At 40.1% G+C, this 17,144-nt stretch overlaps 1 protein-coding gene across 1 annotated transcript; it reads right to left on the reverse strand.

The window, feature by feature from the left end:
* Positions 1–2,073: 2,073 nt before the first annotated feature.
* Positions 2,074–4,553, reverse strand: LOC132630972 (U-box domain-containing protein 16). Its single transcript, XM_060346567.1, has one exon. It carries the CDS (start codon positions 4,302–4,304, stop codon positions 2,274–2,276), a length of 2,031 nt encoding a protein of 676 aa, XP_060202550.1. The 5' UTR covers positions 4,305–4,553; the 3' UTR covers positions 2,074–2,273.
* Between the last annotated feature and the right edge of the window lie 12,591 nt (positions 4,554–17,144).

The following is a 17,144-nucleotide window of genomic DNA, read 5'->3' on the forward strand; positions in this document are numbered from 1 at the left end:
ATACGGGAACTTCATTTAAAGAGTTCTACTATTAATCTTCTTCAAAGTCCTATATATTGGATAGGTTTAAAAGATTACCACTTTATATAATACGGTTCAAACAATGAACATCCTTCTCTTCTTTCCCTTCTTTCTTTCTTCTCCTTCTCCTTCTCCTCCTTCTTCTTCTTCTTCTTCTCCTCCTCTTTCCGCTTATCCTTCCCCTTCTCCTCTTCCTTCTCCTTCTTCTGCTCATTCTACTCCTCCTTCTTCTCTTCTCCTCCTCCTTCTCCTCGTGTCCTTCTCCTCCTCCTTCTCCTTATGGGAACTTTCTTCTATTAATTATTTTTGAAATGTTGATTTTCCAGTCTGCTCTAAGGCGATAAGGAAAAAGAGAGGGGCCTTAGGTGGAAAAAAAGGTAAAGTTGCAGGAGAGACCCCACTTTATCATGGATGCTTCAGTTACTGAAGATCTTCTTCTTCTTTTTCTCCTCCTCCTTTTCCTCCTCCCCCTCCTTCTTTTTTTTCTTCTGCTTTCATTGCGTCTTCTTCTTCTTCTCCTCCTTTTTTCCTTCTTTTTTCTTACTCTACAGGTTTCTTTTGCCTTGGTCATGAGAATTTGTAAAGAATGATTTTTTCAAGTCATCGAAGGACATTTTGTAGAAAACCAATAAATTTTAGAAGTTGGAAAGTTGCAACAATTACTGTATTTTATTGCAATAACTTCAGAATTTATTGCAACAACACAGTATTTGTTGCACTATTGCAAATAATTTACTTAAGTTGTTGGATTTACCGCCTAAGGTGACGGGCGGAAAGTGAGGCGAAGGAGGAGGAGGAGGAGGCGGAGCCGAGGGAGAGGGAGGCAGAAGAGGAGGAGGTAGAGGTAGTGGTGGCAGAGGAGGAGAAGGTGGAGGAGGCGGAGGTGATGGTGGAGGAGACAGAGGATGGGAGTGAGGGGGAGGCAGAAGTAGGGGCTTTGTGTAAATAATAAAACATGAAGACTTTTAAAATTATTGTCATTAACACTAATCTCAAAAGTGTCATCCTTATCTATTTATAAAACTTGAGTCACCTATCCTTAATTTTGAAACTCATATGTAATTATAATTTAATCACGCATGTTAGATATAGATAAAGATAGATATATACAAGGAATAAATGAGAGGAAAATTCTCTAATAAATTGGAAAACTCAGTAGTGTTACGTTTGAGAAGGGAAGTTCATGACGTTGCAAGGAAACCTGGCATATTTCTTAAGATCACCCGTCACCACCATATCTAATATATTTTTCTTTATTTATATTGAGACTTCATTTAAAGAGTTCTAACATTAATCTACTTCAAAGTCCTATCTATTAGACATGTTTAAAAGATTACCACTTTATATAATACGGGTCAAACAACGAAAAGGAGACAATTAGGAGAAAATTTAAGACTATTAAGATTTCCTACTTAATTCATACGAGGAATTACTTAATTTTAGTTAATTAGAAGTCCTAAATATTTGGAAAATTATTAAATTATAATTCTATCCAATATGAAATCTATTTTTATAGGATATAAAAATCGAACCACATTTTGCTACGGAGTTTCATGCTTTTATATACATAATTAAAGATAGATATAGGTTATGCTCGTGTGACTTAGTGATCAACGAGGTGGGTTGAGATACATGATACTCGTGCTAGTGTTAGTTGCAGATTGCAGGTACCACGTGAAATTAGTCGATGTGGGCACAAGTTAGTCTGAACACCACACCTTTAATAAAAAAAAAAGATATAGATTATGCCTATCTTGCTTCCACTTAGTAGTCCATAATGCAAGACCTAGGAATTTATAGTTCATTTTGTGGTTCATGTCACTATAATCGTATCAAAAGATTAGCCCACAACTAAGATCATTAATGTGTCCTAAATGCTGAAAGAAAATACTCATATATAAAGCTCAACATAAGCCAACCACACCAGCTACAGAGTAATCAGCTTTCAATATAAATTGGCACACTAAAGAGCATCCAGTGATTGACTGTAGTTGACTAGTAATTACATTAAAGTTCAGGATCCGTAAAAGATAAAATGATCACACAGCAAAATGTGTAGAACAAAAATATTCATAGCTCGTATGGAAATTTATTTCTATTTTCTTCAACTTGGAAAAGGTATAAACAATTGTACAATTCACAAAGGACTTAAGACTCAAATGTTACAGTTTGTTGTTCAGGTTTTCTGTAACCAAATAAACAAAAGAACCAACTTTTTCCATATTTGAACCAAAAATAAAAAATAAAAAAAATTAACCTGGCAATACTATTCTTGTTGAAGTATTCATATTCACATCTGAATAAGCCCCTGATGCCACTTCTGCATCTAATCCAGCAGCCCATCTCCTTAGCACCCTCAACAAAGTTGCAGCTTTTCTTCTAGCCCTCCCTGTTCCCATTCCCATTATTTCCCAAATTACCCTCTCTATCCCTTGAACCGTCGCCAGTTCCGCCACCATCTCCGATCCCCCTTTCCGACACATGTTCACTAGCGTCGCGGCACAGCTCTCTCGTGCCCTATCAGTGCTATCCCTTAACACTATGGCCAGTTTTTTCATCAATGGATACGCGGCTGCGACAGCCACCAATCCACCCTTCTTCACCACCACTTCGAGTATTGTAACCGCCTCTTCCGGTAATCCATCCATAATCTCCGCCACCATTTCCACCACCCCGCCTTCGATCAACTTCCCGACCGCCTCCCTATCTCCCGCCAAATTCAAAATGGCCACTAATGCATCCCTTTTCGAATTTGTTGGCCCCTCGCGCGCTAAATCCATCAGTCCCTTCACGACACGTGTCTTCCTAGCCAACCTCTTTTTGTATGCTGGTATACCTGACAAGCTAAAAATCGTTGCTGCCGCGTTCCCCTTAGCCTCCCACGTGGCACCTGACCGTAACACTTCGATAACTCCGTTTAAAACTCCATCCGTTTCCATTATCCTCGTCTTGTTTCCTTCCAGAATTGACAGATTGAGAATTGTTGTAACCGCGTTAATTTGCAGGCTCGGATGCTCCGAGCCTAATAGCTTAACCAACAACGGCAAAGCTGAAGCTTCAGCAATACAGGCTCGGCTATCCGAGTCTGTCTTAGCTAAAACCCGAAGCTCATGAACAAGCCGGTTAGCCGAGTCAACGGATTGCGAAGCCTTCAACTTGTTGATCAAAAACGACACCGTCATTCGGGTAGCTTCCAACGCCGTTTTATTCGTAACAACACCATTAGATTTAACGTTCAACTCCGTTGACTCGAACGGTATTTTCTGTTCTCTACACCACATAATTATCAAATTCTTCAACGCTGAATTCGGTATTAAATCCGTGTGGGCCAACGTTTGACCGGTTTTGGGACACGTGGTATGACCGGATTCGAACCAAAGGGTTATCGAACTTCTCTCATATGTTTGACCCGTGGAAACAACCGCTGGGTCTCTCATTAAGTCAAGAGAAATCGGGCACCGGAAATCAGCCGGAACACTAATATCAGCAGCTGCAGCAGCCGCCCGCCGCCTCCGGGAATTCGTCCTCGGGGTCGAACCGCCGTATAACACGCATTTAGCATATCGAACAAATCCTATCAACGCGATGATGTCGGATTTCGCTTTCTCATCAGTTTGGCTTTGAATTTCCTCTTCCAACAACTCAATTTCATCCCTGCAACTCGTAGAATCACGCAAAGTCAACTTGTCGAAAATATCCGCTAATTTACACGTATCAGGGACAATTTCTCTTTCGATTCTATCAAGCATTTCAACAACTTGAGATCGTAAATGTCGATCCTTGGGATCAAGATACGCGAATTTCTCCGAACACTGCTTCGTTACGAGAATCAACAACTCCTGGACATCGTCGTTTAATCTGAGATTTTTAGCAGGAAGAATATCCAATAAAGTGGACAACTCAAGAGAAAGTTCATGGAAAATATTGGAGTAAACATCAACTTGCATAAGTAGCCACATCTTACTACAATTACGACAATCTTCAAGTAATGTTTTCATGCGCTGTAAGACTATGTATAATTCATCGAAACATAGTATTGCGGAAGGTGGAAAGTACTGAATAGGGTGTATTTCTTCGAACAAGATTGATAAAAGCTTGGATTTCCTGATAATGGACGACGTATTTCTTTTGAGGAGAAATAAAAGAGGTTGTAGAGTTGATATTTCTGATGATAAGAGATAAAGGGAATGGAGGAGATTTCGATCGGAGAGGTTTGGTGATACGAAAGAGCTCGCCGAGGGACGACGTTTTCTCGGCGGGAAAGATTCAGGTGAAACTGCCATGTATCTAATGATTTGATTGTCTGAAAGAACAAGACTACTCTGAACAACCAAATATATGTTGAAATTGAATCGTCTATTTAGACGAAATCAAATTAAAAGAGGTGTGAAAAATTGAACAAATCAAAGAATGAATGAAGAATCTGTTATGGGGATGAGAGGACTTTTCTTGGAAGGGATAGGGGAGTTTGGGAAAATGGAAAGTATTGGATGAGTTGTAATGGGACCGACTGTTTCATCCAACTTGCCGCCTTTTTCAGGCACTTTAATTCTTAATTTATATATTATTATATTAATACGTTTTAGTTATTTGGTTAGAGAATTAGGTTTTGTTAAAAGTTAAATAAACATTCAGAATTCAAACTATACGACTGGTTATAACACGTTAATTACCGCTCCCTCCGTTCCAAAATAAATGTCACTTTAGCAAAAATAATTTGTCCCAAAATAAGTGTCATCTTAGTAATTCAAGACAAAAATTAGCAAGTATTTCTAACTATGCCCTAAACATTAAAGAAACTGTCATATTTAATATTACTCAATTTTCAAAAAAATAATTAAATAGATTAGTTTGTAAACTCATACATATTTATTAATTTCTTAATAGGCGTGATTTTTTGCTAAGATGACACTTATTTTGAGACGAAGGGAGTAGTAAGTTATCACCATTCTATGTTATCAACTAGTGTTTAATGTATACCAAGTTAAATCCATAAGCAAGTTTGTATACGGTAAAAATCGAAGTAATTTGTTACAGTAAAAATCGGAGTAAAAATTGTAGCTATCCGATGCAAGGTCAAAGAAGAACGAGTTCATTAGCCTTAGGTAAGATCGAAGGGAACGAGAGTCGAGGAGTTGTGAGTTTTTTGAACTAAGTGTCAAAAACCGAGGGTATGTTGATAAGCACAGAAAACTCGAACCTAAGGGGAAGAAATTTGACATAGGCTCGGAGTATCCGTTAAGGGCCAGGCTACACGTCACCTAACCGTTCTGCCATTTGCGATGACATCTGTACGGATGTCAGAACATCCGTACGGACGCTGTCTTATCCATTTTAGGGTTTCCTTAAAGGGCCTTTTTAGGATGTACTGAGGCCCATCTATTTGTACCTATAAATAGGGTGTACCCCCTTTATTTTAGGGCTAGCTTTTACTATTTTTATCATACTTCTAATCAGAAAAAGAGAGAGAGGAGTTTCATTACTGATTGGCTCAGATTAGACAAGCAATTTCCAAAACCAGACCAATTCTCAGAGTTTACAATTTGGTTTCTTGAGCTTTACTTTCTCTTGTTCATCAATATACGTTTATCATTTGCATATTATTATTATTATAGGTAACTTATTAATCTAGCCACGTATCCTATAAACCACTTACAAATTTAATTGTTACCATTTTAAGGGTAAACAATTTGACGCCAACCGTGGGGCATAGGATAATAGTGGTGATTATTTTACAACTCCATCTTTCACTTGTTCTTTGAAAGCTTGTGACTCAGGTAATTTCGAGATGGCAAGCAGTGGTAAATCTGGGCAAGTGAACAACAACGAGCTGATCGGTGAAAGCGACAACAACAGCGGGTTGCCGAACCCGAACGCACCCCTTGCTGATCCGGCCAATCCAAATGCGGTCGACTCAACCAAGGGCCTTAACCAAAATACCATCAACCAGAACAATGCCGGCATTTTGGCCACAGATCCTTTAAATAGCAATAATTCAACAACTTTGCTTCGGGCACAGGCCCGAAAAACACCAGACGCCGTAGAGGAAGTTAACTTACATGTGATATTTGAAATGTTGCACGAACAAAAGGTGGCTATATGTCATGACCCAGCCCCGTGGGCCGCGACTGGTGCCCTGCCCTACTTGGGCACCCAAACAGACAAACATACCAAATTGTCATATTATAGCTTAGGTAAATTTTTCAAATTCATCATTCTAAACAGATCTGAAAATAATTATTATCTTAAGCGGTCACGCGTACAGAGATATCATATCAGATCAAAAGGGCGGCGGAATACACATCGCCGAGCATATATACACATATACAAACGTATGGGCCATTAAGGCCGCCATAACAGACGGGACCGCATTAAGACACGAAGCATAAACAAAACGAACACACGTAGGACCCACGACCCACATATGTGACTACAGGCCTCTACAAATCAAAACGAAGACATAGGACGGGATAGGGCCCCGCCGTACCCCAAATAGTCAATGTATAAAAACATATACATAGCAAAAGACATATATACCAAAATGTAGGCTCCGGAATAAGAGGAGCACTCCAAACAGCAAAAGAGGTTGTCCTAAACTGGTGGATCACCAAACTGTGCGTCTGTACCTGCGGGCATGAAACGCAGCCCCCGAAGAAAGGGGGTCAGTACGAAATATGTACTGAGTATGCAAAGCAGAAGATACAGAAATCCAACCATAACTGAAGCATAAGGTACAGAAGGGAATACCGAATCAGTATATCAAAACCGGTACGGAAATCATATGTACATAATGCAAGTAAAAGAAATCATGCATAAGGCTCAGGAACGTGGTCGCCACTCCGACATTGGCGCCACAACACAGCATACTCCTGAAAGTTTCAAATCTCCGTACAACCCCGAACATAACATATCATCACACACATCATATCATAAGCCATATCACAGCATAACTCCATAAACGGAACCCGGCCCTATGGCGAGGTCTCGGGAACCGTAACACAGCATACTGCCGAATATATCATAGTGCGAACGATCACAAAACCGGCCCGGGAACCGGCGAACGATATCATAATAATGGGCACGAGCAGATTAGTGCGGAAACTAATGCAATTTACATATCAAAACATTTATGAAACTGGATATAATCATATGACAACCCGTTAGGCAAACTAGTCCGGACAACTGATCAATACGGAGTTTATCTCACAAAAGTACTTCTGAAATCGTATTCATAGTTCAAAACATAAATCAGAATATCACGGAGCCACCAAACATTATTCTTTAGTAGCTAAAGTCATAAGCAAAAGTCTCTTTCCGATATCATGCAAGGATAAGTCAAATAGGGCAAACTAAGGAGTCTCGGAGTTAGTGGGCCCACCTCGGGTCAAGTCGAGGTGGCGGACAAGAATCATGAACATTAGGCTCTATGGAATCATCAATGAAAGCTTCAGAGCGATGCGATTACGTTTACGAAGGTTGCGGATGTTTGATCAGTTTTCCAACCAACATGAGAATTATAGTTCAATTATATTGAATGAATAGTACCCAAAAATCAAATTCGGATTTCCATGAACAGAATTGTCCTCGAGGCTCAGATCTCAACCTAGTATATGTAGGACATGCCAAAAGAAGGAAAGGGGTAGCTTTACATACCTCACTTGCGCCTTACGCTCGTCCAAAATCAATCCCCGTTTCGTCCAAAGTCTACAATTGGTCATAGTTGCCAAATATAAGTTTCAAGCTTTTAGAATTTCAAGTCTTAAATTCATATTGTCTACCGAAATTTCGGCAGAATTTCCCCTATAAATTCAACATCCCCGAGAATCACCTCGGCCCAAAATATCAACAACAACAACCCAACAATACCAACAACATCACAAAATACATTATAACATAAATAGTCTTCTTTTCTACATAGTTCAATATCTTCCATCCCAACTTCACACTATCAAACTAGTATCAACATTTTCCATATCCATTAACTAATTCAAGATTATTCAAACATATTTCAATAGCATTCCAAACAATATTCATGGATGAGTATTTCCGCCAATTCCATATTCCATCCGAAACTTCAACGAATGCAACAACACTACCAACTCGCATTGTTTTCTTCCAAATTCATTAACAACAACCATAATTTACATTTAGAATCTCACTCTCACAATTATATAAAAAATCATATAAAAATCACATAATTCCCCATAATAACATACAACCAATTTCAATGCTAACTCAACTCGTTAAACCTTTATCTACGCCATAAATGTCACAACGACACAACTAACCAACTAAATGAACTTCACTTCACCTCCCTTCACCATACTATGGCTCACGGCCATACACTACTTCACACACACACGGCTATGCACACACACATCACAACTCCATAATTCTCATCAAATTCTCATCATCATAACATATATACTTATTCCATAACACAAAAGAATAGAAATCTTACCTTTTTCTTCAAACTTCAACTTGCCGCAAACGTTGTTCTCTCGCTTAACTAATTATACCACGTCGAAGAGCGTCTTGAGCTTATTAAGAATCCAAGAAGAACAAGATTTTTGGATGAGAGTTGAAGAACTAGAATTGTTTTTTTCTTGATAGGGGTTCGGCCGAAGGGGCCTCTTGGAGGTGCTCTTCAAGTTTTGTTTGGTTTCTTGAACTTTCCAATGGATAAGCATGTATATATATATATTTACCTCCTCTTATTAATCAGTCACATGACTAATTAAATGGGCTTGGGCCAAAGCCTCTTGGCCGGCCACCCCTTGTGCTTAGGCCTCAATTTCTCTTTGTATTTTGTTGAGCCCAAATCATTAAGATCCTATTTTTTTTTTGTAATTCCTGAAACTAATTTCCGAAATTCCAATTTTGCCCTTGGCCTTATTCCGCACTTTCGCTTCGATAATTCTCATGAATATCACACATATGTTCAATAAAATAAAAACATAGTCTTATTTCCTACAAGACAAGATTATTCCAAAATTTTCAAGTGCGCAAAAACACGGGATATAACACTATAGCTCAGCTTCAAAAGAAAGATGGCAAAACAGTAGCGGCGGGGCTAAGTCAGGCTACCGAGGCAAGCCAAGAAGGAGATCAGGTCGCTGATAGTGATAACGTATAGGGATTCGGTGCATCTGCCGAGGTCCTGAAAATACTCGAAGCATTAACCAAACGGATTGAATCTAATGAGAAAAGGGTAGAAACGTACAACTCTCGAGTGGACCAGATCCCGGGAGCCCCTCCGATCTTGAAAGGACCGGACTCAAAGAGATACATTCAAGGCCTTTTCCTCCGAGTGCTGCCCCGAAGTTGACCCCGCAGTGGTTCAAAATGCCCAATATCCCAAAGTATGATGGAACGACGGACCCACAAGAGCATGTGACTTTGTATACTTGTGCCATAAGAGGCAACTATGTTGAGGAAGATGAAATTGAATCGGTGCTACTAAAGAAGTTCAGTGAAACGCTGTCTAAAGGGGCCCTGAACTGGTAGACCATCTGCCAGAGCATTCTATCACTTCTTTTGAGATGCTCGCGGATGATTTTATTAAAGCACATGTCGGAGCGAAGGAACGAATTACTTCTAGAATTCATGAATAGGTTCCAAAAGGAACGAATGGAACTTCCCCTGGTCCCGAAAGAATGGTGTCACGCCCCGAACCATGGCCAGGGCGTAACACGGCGCTCGAGCCTTTCTTGCATGTGTCCGAGCGAACCTCATGGCTTGCTTGTCAACATGGGCATCAAAACAATACAATCTATATGATGCAATTTAAATGAATCATGAAAAAGTAATTTGCAGAATAAAGTCTTGGAATTATCTCATAGCATGAAATATCATGAAAACATAATAGTCTGCAAACATGAAAGCATAGCTGACTCTATGAACTAATATATGTCTATGAAACCTCTAAAACATGTCTGAATACTAACTACCAGGACATGGTCCTGGACTACCATAAACTGAATACTAATGCAGACTCCATGTTGAACCCCGAGAGGAGTGGGGCTCACCAATAAGCTGATAACTGAAGTGATCCTACTGCGCAAGTGTATGCTCCTGAAAACCGATATCTGCACCGTGAAGTGCAGGCCCCGGGCAAAAGGGACGTTAGTACATGATGAATAGTACTAGTATGTAAAACCTGTTGAAATGAAGAACATGACACAACACAGGTATAGGACATGAATTGAAACTGAATGTAACTTGAACATGAGCATGAAACGTGAGTAAAGTCTGAAAACAGTAAATCAATGGGAATACATGTATGTAAAACTACTTGTAACGTGGGGAACGCTATAGTATAACCGACAACATGATCTGGTACTTGCGTCCTACCAAGAGAACACTCATACCTTGCCAGGGATATGAGATTTAAGTGATAATAAGCATGTAAGTATCCAAACTGCATAATGAAGGTGTTGCCTCCTTGCTGACAACCCTTATCCTACGGTGGCAACGTAGTTTCAGGCTATCTGAGCCTTCTCGGTTAACTAAGCAATTCCCAAAAATATGAACATGATATAGTTGGCTAAGAAGCCCATGATTTTCGTGAAATAACTTGTAACATGGTTTCATGAAATATCTTGTAATATAGTGTCACACCCCAACCTTACTAGGGTGTGATGGGCCCCCGACCCCACATCCGGAGCCGAGCGAACCCACAGACTCTCAATACAGACATAATCCGTTCGGACTCTGAAACCAAATAAAAGTAAAATACATAGTAAGCTTTCAGAATCTTTCTTCTATCGAGGTTTTCGAACTAGACAAAATCTATAATTATACATAATACAGAAGACATATCGGCTGATGGAGCCGCTTGCAAACTGACACACTATACCCACGACTCTGTCTGCAAAGTCTCTATCAGCAATCAGAAACCACAACACATCCACGCTGACTCGGCAACGCTCCGGGAGGAACTGGAGCTCGCCCATCCCGCTGGATCATCTTCTGACAAAAGCTTCTACTAATCTGGGCGTACCTGCTCGGCATGAAACGCAGCCCCCGAAGAAAGGGGGTCAGTACGAAAAATGTACTGAGCATGTAAGGCAAGAACTACAGCAAACAGAATCATAATCGAAATCAGGAGTACAGAAGTATAACAGACAGAACCATAACCGAACAGACATTACAAAATATGTACGTTATCCAGAGTACCCGAGATACTTATTTTCCAGACACAAATCATGTATACCGATGTCATCTGTCAGAAGGAGTACAGAAAGTACAGAATGCCAAATTGATTACTTTCCAAACACAGATGATATCATATGTCAGAAGGGATACAGAACGTACAGACTGCCAAAACGCTTACTTTCCAAACACAGATCATGCATGTTAGAATAATGTATCACATATGCATAAAACGTGCCCCGAACCTCCCGTGAGGGACGCGGTAAATCATATATATCATGTAAACATATAAAGTGCCCCGGCCCTCCCGTGAGGGACGCGGTAAATCATATATATCATGTATGCCAATGTCATGTATCATATATGCATGTAACATGCCCCGACCCTCTTTTGCGGGACGCGGTGAATGTGCCATCCTGGCCACCACCCCGTCATCATATCATAAGGTCATCGTATCATATATAACATGCCCCGGCCCGCAAGTGAGAGGGACGGGGTGAACAATGCAGAAAAGTACGCACGAGAACATGCCCTGGCCCGGGACGCAGTGGAAAGACATACTCAGACATGCACGAACAGAGTCGTGAGAAACCATATGCATACAAATCAAGACCCGATAGAGACACACACACTTACCGACATCTGAAGGCTCCGAAACAAGTTTCGGGTCGATCGGACTCAGTAGCAGAAAGCTACGAGCATTTTAGTACAGAAACCTCTACGGGCATTTTCAAGCTATCCAAGATCGTATACAGAAGTTGGGGACATTAAGACTTACAGAGAATACTCATATCAGAATACTCATATTAGATTACTCATATCAGAATACTTATATCAAAATACTCATATCAGAATACTTGTAACAAAATACGTATATCTGAATACTCATAGCGGATTTACTGAATACTTATATCAGAAAGTGCATACAAATCATAAACAGACTCGGAATCAAGAGTAGAATTACCTCAAAGTGCATATCATAACTTACTTGGCTCTAGGACATGCCAAAAGAAAGAAAGGGTAAGCCTTGCATACCTGTGCCACGACCAACTAGTTACGCTTATTTGTCCAAACTTGCTAGTCTACATTCAAGAGAATTAACATAACCATTAGATTCATTGTCATTCACTTGTCTTAATTTCTCAAATAAATCCACTTATATTCTGCCGAAATTTCGGCAGCATTTCCCCTGTAAATACAGCGTCCCCGAGAATCTAGCTCGGCCAACCAACAACAATACCAACAATTATTCTAGCAACACCATAATATTCCAAATGGCCCATTCAATATACAATGCCACCCGCACCATATCAATAATCACACATTAACAACGCCATATTCATACAAATATAAGAATTCATACTAATGTCACATTAACTTTCACAACGATATCACAACAATCACAACTTCACTCCAAACCAACAAACCTTCGTTTTCATCTTTTCTATGCATTATAACAACAAGCAACATACTACATAAAATTAATTTAATCTTCCCACACAACACAACACACACACACATGGCCGAACATACACACACACGGCCACAACTCCTTCAATGATCACAACTTCACTTCCAAGTTTCCAAACCTTCATTTAACATCATGGAATCCACAACACAACAACAATCAAATTACTACATGAATTCAATCCATTTTTTCACACACATACCCCATTCGGCCATACCACACACATGCATATTTCATGAGCTCCATTCATTTCCACATACTACAATATTCACAAACCATCTATAACATATAAAGGAAGACTAGTTCTTACCTTGTTCCCTTCAAGTTTCCTCTTGGTTAAGATCATGAATTTGTCCAAACGAATGATTTCCTTATTCCAACAACTCTTCCATGTTGTAGAGGACCTTCTAATTACTTGAAATGCAAGAAGAAAATAATTTTTGAACCAAGTTTGCCATGGTCCCAAGTTCGGCCAACCATGGCCGAACCCCTCTCCATTTTTTTTTCCTTTCCTTCTCTCTCTTTTTAATTCATAAATTAGTCTCTTTCTCTCTTATATATACTTAATCTCTTCCAATCCTATGTAGCCATATGTTCTTCTTCTAGATTTTTCTTATATTAACATAAAGATGACTTATTTGTCATCATTCTTAATTCTTTTTCTTTTTCTTTTCTCCCTTTTTTTTTTCACATGGCCAATATGGCCCTTTTTGGAACTTTCATGAACCTTTTGTGAAATTCCCGTTTTGCCCCTCGACTTTCCTCAATATTACCATTTTGCCCCTAGACTTCCGCATTATTTTCATGACCCCTTTGGTGAATTTTCATTTGTACCCTTAGCCTTCCTCAATGTTCTATACCAACCATATTCACGAATGATATTCACCAACAACTTGTACATTAAAATAGTCTTGGGAAATAGTCTTGCCGCTAATTTTTCGCAAGCACCTCGAGTTTTCCAAACGTACAAATTACGGGCTATAACATATAGTTTCTTGAGATAAGTTGTCAAAGTCTTGCAAACATTTTCTTGATTCATGAGTAATAACAATAGTTCATAATTATATATATAATTGACTTGAAAACATGCTTGTAACTTGCTAGATAAAATCATAAAGTTTCATATAAACATAATGAGAACAGTATGAGGAAGAATTCATGACTCATGGATTAAGCTAGGGTTCCTAATAACCGTAATGGAAGATTAGGAATACAATAACGAATATAGATACAAAATTCATGTACATAAATACATAAATACGGGCTACCAATATGTTGGGTTTAATGCCCTAGGATTTGAACTTCATGAATATCAAGAAACGGAGCATGGGGAAGAACGTAGAGATTCCCACATGTGGATGGAAGTTCTACATACCTTAATCGCTCCAAAACTTGAATTAAAGACTTGAGCTTTGAAGAAGATTTCCAAAGTCTTGAATTCTTGGACCTTGGGATGGGTTTGCTTGAAAACCCTAGTTTAAGAATAATGATTTCTTGCTTATATTATTAGAGTATATGTTAGAATTGAGTTGGAAAGGTTTACTCAAGTTAGAAAGGGATTAGGGACTTGAACTCAACCTAGAATCATGATAAATTTTACCTTGGAAGGTTCTTGAGGTTTGGGACTTGTTCTCTATGAATTTAGGGTGATTTTTCGTGAATGGGGTGTTGGGGAAATAAACCCCAAATCTTAAATATAACTTAAAACGCGTAAATCCGACTTTTGACCAGAAACCCGACCCTTTTATGCGTTGGGTCCGCGACGCACGTGCATCGCACGACCCCCTGCAGGTCGATAGTCAGAGAGGGGGTTATTGTGCAATCGGCCCGCGATGCGGGGCCATCGTACGCGCCCCCACAAGCGACATGCGTCGGTTCTGCACAGTGTTCGGTAAAATAGGCATAACGTCTTGTACATAGCTCTGTTCAAGACCCATAATATACCATTGGAAAGCTATTTCAAAGGGCTATAACTTTCATCAAGGAAGTTTTCCCAAACCAAATAATAAAGGGGTTATGGTCGTTGGAAGTAAGACTTTCTACAAACTCACTTGAAAACAACTCCCGTAGAAAGGCTTCTGACTTTGCTTTGTCCAAAGACTATTCTTATGAGTTGATTAGTTTTCAAAAGACTTCCTATAACCCTCATATTGGTTCCATTATATTATCATCTTATGAGTCAAACCTTCGCCCGAAGCTACGAGGTGTTACAAATGGGCCGCCCAAGCCTTTACCAAAGGTCTCAACCCTCGAAGCTCTACCGCTTCGTTTAAGTTAAAGGAAAATTTGTTGGAGTATGAGGCGTTGACTTGGGCAGATGTCCATAATAGGTATGAATCCAAGATTCGGGTGGAGGATGATCAACTTGAGCTTCCCCCAGGTCCGGTAAACAGAAGTAAGAGTTCTGAAAGTTCAAGAAGGATGTCCGAACTAGATACAAGGCCGTCAAAGGATAGATACCGACCTTATGTTCAACCGGAGAAATCCGGCTTGAGGTCGGATAGAGGGAAAAACGTTCCTAGTCATCATTCGAGCAGGAGTGATAGGAACTGACCGGGGTTCGAGCAGTCGAGGTTTGCTATTTTGTGGTGATACCGGCGGGTTGGCTAACGAAGGGAACAACCCGAGGTTGTCGGAGTACAACTTCAACATCAACACCACAGATCTTGTCTCAATCATTGCCCATATTAAGGATGCAAGGTGGTCGAGGCCACTAAGATTCGATCCAGCTCAAAGAGATCTAAGCACAATGTGTGAATATCATGGTACTCACGGTCATAGAACTGAGGATTGTCACTAACTGAGAGAGGAGGTGGCTCGGCTATTAAAAAGTGGTCACCTTCGCGAATTCTTAAGTGACTGAACTAAAGGACATTACAAAGGTAGGAAAAATCACAAACAAGTCGAGCCCATGGAGCCTCAGCACGTGATTAATATGATAATCGAAGGAACGGAAATGTCACGAGGTCTGATGATGAAAAAGACAAAGGTTTTAGTTGTTCGAGAGAAACGAACCAGGGATTACGTGCCCGAATGATCTTTTTCCTTCAACAACGAGGATGCAAAGGGCATCATTTAGACCCACAATGATGCTTTGGTAATTTCTATCCTTATTTTTAAATCTCAAGTTAAACGTATTTTGAATGATCCAGGTAGTTCGACCAATATTATCCGATGGAGAGTGGTAGAACAACTGGGGCTGTTGGACCAAATTATGTCGGCAGCTCGGGTTCTCAGCGGATTCAACATAGCGAGCGAAACTACTAAGGGAGAAATCTCTTTGCTGGTAAACATCACCGGGACTATTCAGAAAACGGTGTTCCATGTTATCGAGGTGGAGATGAAGTATAATGCGTTGCTCGGCAGGTCGTGGATTCATAGCATGAGGGAAGTACCCTCGACATTACATCAAATGTTGCGGTTCGCAACCTCGGAAGGGGTAAAGATGGTCCATGGTGAACAACCCGTATCAAGGGAGATGTTTACAGTCAAAGAAGCACCCCCACTCGAAGGGAGCCAACTTTAAAGGCCGCTGAACCAACCGAAGGCAAAGACACCAAATAGCAATTACAGAGTGGGGGCTCGGCCAGTTCGAGTGGGGAAAAGGAAGAGATGAGCCTGAACTTCGAAAAACGACGATTTCGGAGTGCCCAGATCGTTTGTACTGGCGGATGATTCGGACGCAACTAAGTCTACCATAGAAGAGCTGGAACATATTATCTTGTTTGTGCACCTGCCGAACAGAAAGGTATACCTGGGCACGGGGTTAACCTTGGAGCTCAGGTGTAAATTAATTAAATTTCTTCAAGTTAACGCCGATTATTTTTCATAGTCCCATTTAGACATGACAGGTGTCCCACCGGAGGTAACAACACATAAGTTAAGCCTCGATAAAAAATATTTCCCGATGGAACAGAAAAAGAGACCGATGGCCAAAGTGAAGCACGCCTTCATCAAAGAAGATGTAACAAAGCTTTTAAAAATAGGTTCCATCCGGGAGGTTAAATACCCGGACGGGTTAGCCAATGTTATTGTCGTGCCAAAGAAAGGTAATAAATTCAGAATGTGCATTGATTATAAGGACTTGAACAAAGCATGCCTGAAGGATTCATTCCCTATGCCTCATATTGATTGAACGATCGATGCGATGGCCGAATATGAGATGTTAAGTTTTCTCGATGCTTACTCCGGGTACAACCAGATTCGAATGGACCCGGAGGATCAAGATATAACTTCTTTTATAACCAGATATGCGACTTATTGCTATAATATAATGTCATTCGGATTAAAAAACGCCAGTGCAACTTACCAATGCCTAGTTAACCAAATGTTTGAAGAACAGATAGGTAAAACAATGGAGGTTTATATTGATGACATGCTAGTTAAGTCTCTAGAAATAGAGGACCATTTAAAGCATTTGCAGGAAAATTTCGACATACTTCACAAGTACAACATAAAGTTGAACCCGAAGAAGTGTGCCTTTGGAGTTAGATCAGGTAAG

The sequence above is a fragment of the Lycium barbarum genome, chromosome 3 (genome assembly GCF_019175385.1).
Source record: "Lycium barbarum isolate Lr01 chromosome 3, ASM1917538v2, whole genome shotgun sequence".
NCBI classification, from domain to species: Eukaryota; Viridiplantae; Streptophyta; class Magnoliopsida; order Solanales; family Solanaceae; genus Lycium; species Lycium barbarum.

Coding starts and splice junctions, on each gene's coding strand:
- LOC132630972 (XM_060346567.1), bottom strand. CDS start 4,304: ATGGCAGTTTCACCTGAATCTTTCCCGCCGAGAAAACGTCGTCCCTCG.